This window comes from Micropterus dolomieu, linkage group LG23 (genome assembly GCF_021292245.1).
Source record: "Micropterus dolomieu isolate WLL.071019.BEF.003 ecotype Adirondacks linkage group LG23, ASM2129224v1, whole genome shotgun sequence".
NCBI classification, from domain to species: Eukaryota; Metazoa; Chordata; class Actinopteri; order Centrarchiformes; family Centrarchidae; genus Micropterus; species Micropterus dolomieu.
Window position 1 is genome coordinate 20425356 of NC_060172.1, and position 11038 is coordinate 20436393.

General features: G+C 38.8%; 1 protein-coding gene across 6 annotated transcripts in view; it reads right to left on the minus strand.

Annotated features, from left to right (window-relative positions):
• arfip2b (ADP-ribosylation factor interacting protein 2b) overlaps nucleotides 1–3382 on the minus strand; it is a 17706-nt gene extending 14324 nt beyond the window's left edge. For 3 of the 6 annotated variants that reach the window (XM_046040342.1, XM_046040340.1, XM_046040339.1), the window contains exons 1-2: nucleotides 3074–3382; nucleotides 1092–1202 (exon numbers count right to left, since the gene is read on the minus strand). In XM_046040342.1, the coding sequence (XP_045896298.1) occupies nucleotides 1092–1190 (99 nt within the window). In that variant the 5' untranslated portion in view covers nucleotides 1191–1202; nucleotides 3074–3382. The remainder of the gene's footprint in view (nucleotides 1–1091; nucleotides 1203–3073) is intronic. The other 3 variants (XM_046040344.1, XM_046040343.1, XM_046040341.1) reach the window with 1 other exon arrangement.
• Nucleotides 3383–11038: the final 7656 nt, after the last annotated feature.

Genomic DNA, 11038 nt, shown 5'->3' on the forward strand with positions numbered 1-11038 from the left:
GAAGTGTGTAAATCATCCAAAAATGGCCATAAAATTCAAAATGGCCGACTTCCTGTTGACTTTAGGCTATGGGTTCTTGAGGCTTTTTTGTGCGTCTTGATACGATACATGTCCCCAGAAAATTTCGTACATGTAGGTTGAACGTGAACGAGGGGCTAATCATTTCCAATTTTCAAGGTGGCGCTAGCGAGTCATTTTGCCACGCCCATGTGCGAAACTTGTAGAATACGAAATTTTTCACCGGTTCTGACATGTTTGCAAATTTTGGTGAGTTTTCGAGTATGTTTAGGCCATGTCATTTGGGCCTACTTTGCAGAAAAAAAAAAAAAAAAAAAAAAAAAAAAAAAAAAAAAAAAAATAATCCGAGCAGATTCAATAGGGACCTCGCACGGTCGTGCTCGGGCCCTAATAATAGTTCAACACAGGCAGAGAACAATAATTAAGCTCACAACAAGAGACTGGAATACAGCTTCTGAATAGGCGTTGTGCTTCGGCTACATTTAGAATTTCCTTGGGAGAAAAACTAAGGCTAAAAAGAAAACTAACAACTGTTTTCTTGGTGACTGATGAATGAACTGAAAGTCACTGTGATCTTATAAAGTGCAACCAGACAAAAAAAAATAAAAAAGGCAAGAGTACACTCAAACTGACAAATGCAAAACTAATATATATTTAATAGCTAAACAAAACTAACTAAAAAAAAAAAACATATATATAAAATTAATTTTTATATATTTTATAGTCTGGATCATCAGAACACTTTTATGAAACAGTCTTTAAGTCACAAAACAGCTGTAAAGGTCCGAAAACGAGCCAAGACCATGAGAGCTTTTGTTCTATATAATCAAAAATGACAAGTAAATTAATACGAAAATTTAAAAAAACCCTCTCCTATTGCTGCAGTTTGGTTTTCAGTATGCAAATGGTATTTTTTGTTGGCTTGGGATCACAAGTAGGTAAACACTTACAGTTTGGACATGTGTTTTCTTGTGTAATAGCTCGAAATAGGTAAACAACAACTAGGCTACAAAGGGTGGTCTCAAACTGTTACACACAGTAGATTGTCAACAGATACAGTAGCTGTGACCCACCTGTTCAAGGCTGTCATCTTCTGGTAGTGTCCCTGTGTCACCATTACTGTTGATAGGAATCTCCATTGTGGCAGCTTTACTCATAATGCTGTCTGTCATAATGCACTATTTCTGTGAGAAAAAGGGAGGAGAGACAGAGAGGTAAAGTGTGGATACAACAAACTACTAGTTGTGAAAAAAGGCAGAGGTGGAAAAACAGCATAGGCCTAAATGCTGCTTTGAAGAGGAGAGACCAACGAGAGTTGTCAAAACAGCCAAATCATTAGGCAGATGGGAATATAATTGCCACAAACAAGCGAGGAGCTGGTTTTCAAAGAGCAAGGCTACCACTCTGCATAAAAACAACACACCTATGAAAGCCCCACGCACAGGAGCCGCCACTACAATGAGCTGTCTCGTTGAAGTGGCCACTCTACTCCACAGCTCAGTTACAGGACCATATTTTAGAAGCACCCACTCCCTATAAACCACAACCAGAACGTAGACAGCAAAATGTTTACATTAACATTGTCTAGTCATTCTAATGGGTCAAACTGAATTGGTCTGCTACATGCAGTCACATATTCAAGTTGTACAATCAGAAATGCATGATGATAACATTTGCACAAAAAACAATGCTGGACAAGCAGTAATATAGCTCCTATTTTTGGCTTGGATGGAAACAATGCTTAATGAATTCACTCGCACAAACACTAATGAGAAATCTGAGTACTGTGTGTGTGTGTGTGTGTGTGTGTGTGTGTGTGTGTGTGTGTGTGTGTGACAAGGCCACAGTGCAAAATGAAGGCCAATTTATAGATGGAGAACAATCAACTGTAAGTGAATGTGAGGCTAAAATGTAACTAATAATGACTGTAGGGTAAATGTGCATTATTCAAATGAACTAAGGCAAAACATTTCGTCAAAAATAAGCTTGGTGCCCTTGTGAGATTTGCTACTATGTTGGCTGACTGTAACTTGAACATTACTATATGGTAGGTTTATGCAGTTAGGTCACCTGCTGACACCAATACACCACAGATACTACCTGAAGGGAGGTTCAGGTACCGCTTGTTTACATTTGCTCTGACGTCACCTAAGTGGGCTTGCCATTACAAATGCGCACTTGGCCATGCCAGCCCATTTCCTGAGGAATGACTCAATTTCTGTTGACTTTAGACAAAAGAAGTTGTGCTTATCCCACTTCTAAGACAACCTACGGCACCAGTTTTGGAATGAAAAAATAACTAAGAAGAAAAACAACCAAGTCAGCCACTTTGCATAACCTGAACTGAGCCTTGATCTAGCTAGTGCCTCAATCCACTACGTTTTGTCTCTCAGTCAAGTCACTCAAGTCAGGCTGGATCAATGTGAAATAGCAACAGGGTGAGCTGAGCTCGGAAATTAACTTAAATATTGGTAATTGACAGTCTATTATTAGAAATGGGCAGCAAAACAACAGAAATATTAATTAAACAGTGTTAATTGATGTTTCTGTTCAGAGTTAAATTGTCTGCACGTTATTGTTCATCATTATTACTAACACGAGATAACCCGAGTAATAATTTACTTTTATAGTGAGAGACTGGAATGTTTGACTTGAAATATCCTGGGAGACATAACAGGTGCACCGACACAGGTGCACGGTTCGCTCTACGGCAGGTAACGCAAGATGCAGGCCCCCAGCGGGTACTATCTGCCCAGCACAGTGGGGTTTAATTCAAGGCCGGAGATAACAACAGATCCTAATCACTATTTGTGGAGAATATATTAAAGCAGTTTCTCTGGCTGGAAATGAATGTGCTTTTTTTAGGGGGAAAAAGGCCTGCTTCTATAACGTTACATGCAGCTGTTAAGAAGATGTTTAAACATGGTAAACAACCCAGTGAGTTCACTGTGCAAAGCTGACTGGTTAATAAAGGTAACGTTAACGTTAGACATGTAAAATCCCAAAACCCAGACATTAAGCAATATCACCGTCGTTTCCAAACGGCTTGACTTACGGTGTGCTTGATCCCGTCGTAAAAACAGAGCTGTTCGGGAAGCTAGCGAGCAAGCTAATAACAGGCTAGCGGCAGTGCATCACAGTTCATGCGCGGCTTAGAGGAGACTGGTGTGTCTTTTGTCGGTCCAGGAGAAAAACTGCCCGTGGGAAACAATGAGGCGCTCTTGTTTAAGAATATTTAAATGACATAGCCAGGTAAAGTGTTATTTTAAATGCGTTTGTCTTCTGACTATGGTAATCCTCTCTCTTCTTTTTTAATGAAGCCAGGAGGAACGCTTTACGGAACTGACGACACCGTGGACTTCATTTTGGAGACGCGCTCTGATCCGAAGATCGTCTATATATGAGAAGACGATCACTCGTCACAAAGACAAGCAGATTGAAACATTAAGTCATTTTCAGTATTTTTATTTTTTTAGGAATGTATTTACATTGCATATATGTGTAACATGACTACCTAACTGAGATAGTAAACAATGTGACACGCTCCTAACAACGTTTTATTTCAGTTACGCCCCTACCCGCATGAAAAATTGTGAATGTGTTGCCTGGTGATTGGAGAATCTGGTCAGGACTATGGGTTTGCCTTTACAGTAACAAGGCCTTGTTGCAATGAGCGTTTTCTTTATTTACTCAAGGAGGTGCATGCCTTGTAACCTACTGGCAATGATGACACTTGTGGTTTCTGAAAACCATAAACAGAATACAAAATATATGAATAAAGGTAGACCCATACAGATAAGCTAATACTTACACAATAAACTTTTTATCTATGAAATTCTTAACATTACATGTAGGCTACTTCTGCAACTTCATACAATTTCCTCTAAGTTGTATTATCTGACTATGCAGTTCTAACTTAGATGCAGCATCTATAAACAGTGATACTGAACTGTCTGTACATTTTTGATATATAATCTGTAGGCTTATGCGTTGCGGTCTGAATGACAAGGCACAGTCTATGGGAGCAGTTGATCAAAATTTTTTGACTCAAATAAGTGCAAATAATTATCATTATCATGATGTTTTTGTTAAACTAGTGGTTACAAATACAGAATGTATCGTTATTTTTAAAAATCAATTTCCACACATTTTTTATGTGGTTGATGATATGTGTGCACACCACCTTCAGTAGTTTAAAATGGAAAGCAATGTGCTTAAAATAATGATCTTTTTTTAATGCTTCTGACAAACATACACACACACACGTGTGAGTGTACCTGGAAAGTGGAACGGAGTGAGAGTTCATATTTTTTCCTCCACTTGGGCACAACCCATCTTTGGGATTTATTCCGAGAAACCCTACCCCCTTGTGGCTGCAACTGTAAATTCACTTCGATCATATGAATGGGGCAAGAACGTGTTTTTTTTTTAGATGTTACGTGTGGTATAATATAAATAGCGCGGGCAGTTTTTATATGAGAGATACAGGAATGTCATATACAATATGTAGTTGCAGCAGAATTAGTCACTGTGACTGTTGTAGGCCTATTATTCAGCAACTTAACTGTTATATTACTTATTATGTAAAGTGGAGAGAAGGCTATTGCTTTTTAGTGCCCAGCAAGGATTTTTTGATGTACATTACCAAAAGATAAATGATATGGTTCACAGTGCACATAGTCCATTGCATGGGCTATGTGAACCATATCATTCTGCAGTTTTCTTTAAAGGTCATGTTGCAACAGCGAACAGCTAAACTGTCACCGGCTTACAGATAAAGGACGATTAGTTTTGCGAATAAGAGAATACCTTGTATATTCTATGGGAACAAACATGTACACGCCCCATCCCACCCCTAACAGTCAGCCTATCATTAACATAGAGTAGCTTGAGACAATGGGGCAGTCAGTGTAGTTGTGGTATGCAAGAGTAATACTTTTACACATGTTAGTATTAAAAGTACATGTAAAATAAAGTATTAGATATATATTTTTTACATCAACACCATACTTGTAGTTTTACGTGTCATATTACTTGTGTGGTGGTTGTGCTCTTCCTTATCCTACTTGTAACTTACAAACCTCAGGCTGTGGCGACAGCCCAGCCTAGCTACAATACTGCCCTCTTTGGGCAAGTTCTCTTGAGGAGGGAAAATGTCCTACTACAACTGTGAGCATTTTAATAAAGATCCTGTGTTATCTTGATTACATTAAATGGCCAATTAAAATTCACAGTTTTTGTATTTGAGACAATTCAGAGTACTTTATTTGGATAGTATTGATTACTCTGTATCAATACTGCTTCACACAGAGTCTCATATATTAAACACATACAACAAAACAACTGAAACATGTCAAATAATAGTAAACAGTCTGCACCATCTCACAGTACTTCTGAGGTCAAGAGCATGGTGAAATCCAGTAAATATGGATTTGAGTCCTTTAACCTGTGACCCAGTCACAAGATGATGGATCTCATGCCAGAGAACAATTCATTAAAATGGTTTCACAGAGGTTAAGGGATAAAACCAATAATAACAGATAAAGTTCTGCAGGTGCGTGTGCCTATGAGTACACTGACATTTTTTTGGATGATAAAGTTCATTCCCAAGTGACTCAAGTCCTTTGCATGCGCCTGGGCATCATTACAGTTTGATGAAAGAAACACAATGCGTGTTTGAGCATAACATGGGCGCATGACGCATTCTACTTCTTCCACTCAACTTTGTACGCTACGAGTGAACCACTATGAACAATGTGAACAGTGTTGGACAAGATCCTACAAACACTGAAAGGCTGAGGAGATTGAAGCAGCTTCTGCAGTCAATCAGAGTCTGAGGAAGGAGGTAGGAAGTGAAAGCAAGGGAAAAGAGTGAACATTTTATTAATGAATAGATTGGACGCTGAAAGAAGCGTGGAGCCAAAAGAAATCCTCATGGTATTTTTTGGAAGGGCGTAAAATGCCATATGGGAATGTTTTACTAATGGAAGTGTGCTTGAACACAGTGCGAATTTTCCATCTGACGGTGTGTTTTTTTGGTGCCAGTCTGTCACTACCTTTTCCAGTGAACATGGTGTGGTGTTTTGTGTAATTTCTTCTTCTTTTCTATCCTAATTCACTTAAAAAACAACAAAAAAATGTTTTACAGCTTGCAGACATGTTAACTATATAATCACATGCAACATAATTAGCCACAGCTGCTGCTACTGCAGATGTGTGTGCACAGTGCTGCTGTCCACCCAGATTATAGCCTACAGCAGTCATAGTCCCACTCCAGATTGGCCAGTGACCATCAATTTCTTCTAATTATGATTATGATTAATTTTCATTGTGTCATAAATTTTGATTTATTGAATTGAGTGGATTTATTGACTCTTCCACTAGACATGCTACAATTATATAAGTTCCATCTGTTTTTACATGTCAAGGCGATGACATAGACTTGAGGCTTGCCAGTATGAAAAATGGATAATAAGATTCATACATTCTTTGGTAAAAGAAATTGCCAAACACCTATCCTACTAGCACTTGGGCTCCCAGGGACAATTCAAATAAATCACATTAGTTTTGTGATAATATTGTAGCTGTACCCCCAAAAACCAGAGAAGGCACACTTGCAGGCTGGTGTGTTTAGAAAAAAACATGTTGATTTTCTGATTGGAAATTCATCCCTAAAACAGGAGGGTAAGATACAAATAATAATAGGAAATAAATGATAGGAAAACAGCTGCATTTTTCATCAATATATCAAAGCATGTGCTGTGGAGGTGAGTTGCTCTGCCGCCTTAACTTCAAATCAAGGACCATAGTTCATCGTTGCTGGAGGAATTTCATTGCTTATTCACAAAGAATAAATGCTTTAATTAAATTCTCACTTGTTGTAAAATCCCAATGAAGTGTGTCCATTTAGAACCAACATGCAAATGAACACTTAAAAGAAAACATCAGGGATAGCATGAGCAAACAATATTGGTAGTGAACCACACTCACGTATACCCAGTTGTGTGTGACCACCCATTGCTGCCATGAAAAAAGCAGCGTTAGCAGTGTGAAGCACAGAGGAGGTCAGATATTTTTCTGTTAAATGTCAAGGTTGTAGAGAGCAGTGGAGAAAGTTTTTTGATCTCTGAGTCAGTCAGCGACCACATGAAGCATGAGTTAGGCCCGTGGAACGACTAGTTACTGGAATCAGGGGATGTTATTCCTTACTCGGTCATTAGTGTGCAGACTCACCTGTTGAATCATATTAAGACTCACGCGAATTTGGTGAAAGTCTCACGCACACACGTTCACAACCCATGCAGACACTTTGTCCACTAAACCTGAACATGACAAATCAGAAATCGTTGCATTGCATTTTGTTAGTTATTACAACTTCTTTAAGTGCTGTATACATTTAGTCTACTGCCTGTCATTGCTTCTTTAACACTATCACTAAATACTTAATAAAAAGCATTTTTGGTCCATTCTATACCTGATATGCCCTCATGATGGCATCAAATCCCCAAAATAAATAAAGCCAAATAAGAATCACATTGATAGTATATAAACACACAAGGAGCAGACTTCTTAGATGCCACTACAGACTTACAAGATGCTTAAGCTCTCATCATCAATGAGACAAAGCTGATGAAGCTTTTTAAATCAGCTTGGATAGCAACTATGTACGGAAAAATTATGTGCACATGATGATGACTATAGCGGCTTTTACAATCATTTCCATGATCTAGTGGATGACTAACAGCCTTTCAGAGCCACTCGGAATCATCTGCTCTTTTCACATGTGGGCTCAGCTTATTGTAAACAAGACACTTAATGAACATGCCACTCAGTACCAGGATCTGAGAGAAATTACATTGATATTTATTCTCCAAGAGACCACACCAGCCATGATTGCCTTTGCTCATTAGCTAATCAGAAATGCTGCTAATAGACTGATGTTGTCTTTGAAGTGTCTAAATTGTGGAGAGACACCCCACCCTCTTTTCAAACAAAGAGTGTTTGACCTCACAGTGGTTGTTTAACACTGATGCTGTGTGTATGCGTACATGTGTGTATACTCCACTATGATACTGTATTCATGTGGACAAATTCCTGTGAAGCAGGAACAGATAGACACAAATGCACTTTTCTCAATTGTAGTTTTATGTCATATGATTTATATATTTTGACTGACCACGAAGGCAGGGTTTTCCAATCTTCAATAGCAACCAAAGATTTCCAAAAAAGTCTTCTCATCTGTTCTGCATCAGGAGCAACAAAAACACCAGCCTCTGCCCTGAGGTTTGCGGGGCCCGCTATAGCTGTGAGTGAGCCATTCAGGAGTCACCCTAGGTAAATATTACAGGTCATTGCAGTTGAAGGTTTTTGTTTTTCCTTGCACAATGTCGTGCTGCTGTTTTTGTAAAGCTCGTGTGTCATTGTGCTATAATATTAGCACTGGAGCTTTCAGAACCAGGTAAAGTGTAAATCCTTTCCCTCCGTCACCATTGATAAGTGTGACATTTAGAAAGAGAAGATTCATTTTCCAGGTCTTGCAGATTCCCTGGTTATATGTAGTTAAATATGGTTCAATCAATATTTTGATGTTTAACAAACAATCTTAACTCAACGCCCGCCTCCTAGATTTTTTCCAGAGCATTCAACCACATCTAATCAACCATCCCACATGGCACACGCAACAGTTTCCTCAGTTGTCATTTATCTACAGAAGCTCAGTTTTCATCACATCACATAAATATGACAACTGAACTACCTCGATCCACTGAGGAATGCCGTGAAATGCAGTTGAAAGCTCTGTTGAGGTGGTAACTACACCTTGAGTTAATATTTTTATGTAGGCTAGTTTATTTTTATCTTAAAAACACCTTCAAAATCATTTTAACACTGACTTGTAATAGGGAGGATGGCGCCTCTGTCGTTGACACTCTGGGTCAAGTCGCCTGGTATTGGCACTATGTAACACTGAAATCCCGAGCTGGATCTATCGTGAAAATGGCTTAGTGCATCACACACAAACACAACTCTTTAGCAGGCAAGCTATAAGAAGACGCAAAAAGCATAGAATGTTAAATGTAAGTTCTTTGGAAGAAGCTAGCTTGGTATTCTCAGTATGGAAATCATGGCGGAGGCAGCAAAGAGACCAGAGAAGATGTTGTCGGAGGAAGAGAGGAAGAGAAATAGAGAGACTGACAGATGCTGAGCTGGCCTGCTTGCTGTTGGACTTTTCCTGTGTTAGCAAAATAGAGGTTTAGCTGCTAGCTATAAATCTCAAGTTGATCTTAAAACACTTACTAGAAAACACATTCGGACATTGGTAACGTTACTGTAAGTGCCCTTGCGTCGGTTGCTGTCTAGCTTTGAAATAGGCTTGCCACCCACGTTTCAAGCAACATGATACTGCTGTGGAGAGTGGTGCCGGTGTTGTGCCAAAGCCAGGCCAGCCAGCAACATAACCTGGATCAGCAGCAGCCTCTATGGACATAATGTCTATAGCATAGTGACAGAGGTGAAGAAACCAAAGAGGATGTCAACGGAGGAAACTTGGACAAGAAAATGAGATTGACCAAGCGAGAGCCTCCTGGACATTGGCAAGAGCTTCGTGAAATAAAAGGCTGCACGACAGATACAAAGCTGGCATTTTTCTGTTGTACTAGTAAGTCCATTTGTTGCACTTGCTTGATGTTTTTTTTTGTCTATTTTGACAAAATTTGTCTATTTGCTAGATTTTGATTGTAAGTAATGTAATCTTAACAAATGCTCGTGTACAGCTGACCTTATTTACGATAGTGGTTAATTACACTGTGGGTAGAGGTGCCAAATCACACAAAAATACATAATGTTGCTTTAAACTACTGTTTCCAGGCAGGGTAACAAATGAACCTCCACACTTATTTATACAGCTAAATTATGTATTAGAAGAATTACTTTTCATGAACCTTAAACTATTATTGGAATGTCAAATATTAGTGCTAAACTTTAACTAGTTAAGATCAGTTAATTGTCCAATGCTAGTACTCGAAATAGTATAGAACGATAGCTTGAACCCTTAGGCCTTAAATCTGACTGATCATAGTGTTTTTTTATCAACACTGGTAAATTAGACATGTGGTAAGTATTAATATTGATTTTGAACAGGATATTGCTGTAGTTTGTCTCTCCCTGTGAAAAATTAGTCATTCATATGGAGTCTTTTGCAATGTTGGAAGCATTCAATGTTCCCATGTGTGCCAGAGATGTTATTAATGCTTCCTGAGTTTATTTTGTTTTTGAAATCAGCTACCTGTACTTGGCAGTACACACTGTAGCTTGTTAAAAACCACACAAATGAGCGATGTACATTCACATGATGGGATGCAAACACACACACACACACACACACACAGATGTGGCCAAATGAGCAAGCTCAGAAGTGTTTGCCTCAGTTGCCAAGATTGGTGTTTAACAGCTGTATTTGTTCATGAATCTGGTTTATGGTGTTCTCTAGGTCACGCACTACGTCTAAACACTGCCAGATTAAAAAGGGGGCTTGCATGTACCCCTTTACCTCACCCGTTGCCACACACACAAGAGTAAGAGGCCTGCCCACACACACACAAAGCAGGGCACAACCCACATCAAAGCAAACACACTAATCCCACCAGGAAACAGGGGAGTCCTAATCATGAAAGGAGAATGAAAATGTATATGAAATAAAAATAAATAAGAGCTATATCTCCTAAACATATGCCAGCTGTAATTAGTCAGCAGTTAATGAGAGTCAAGATTCTTTTTCCTAAACTTTGTTTTTCCTAAGGTGACATCTTAGGAGACTGTTAAGGTGATTTGTCTCCAAAAAGATTTGTCCAGTATTTTGTCCAGTAGTCATAGTGAGCTCAGACTGGAATCATCTCCAATGATAGGGGGGAAAAAACTGGATATCACTATTGAAAAATATTTTATTTTTGTCATTTTTGTGAATGTTCACATGGAATGTATGAGTTAAGAAAACTGACCCCATCAACAAAGGCAGTTTATCGCA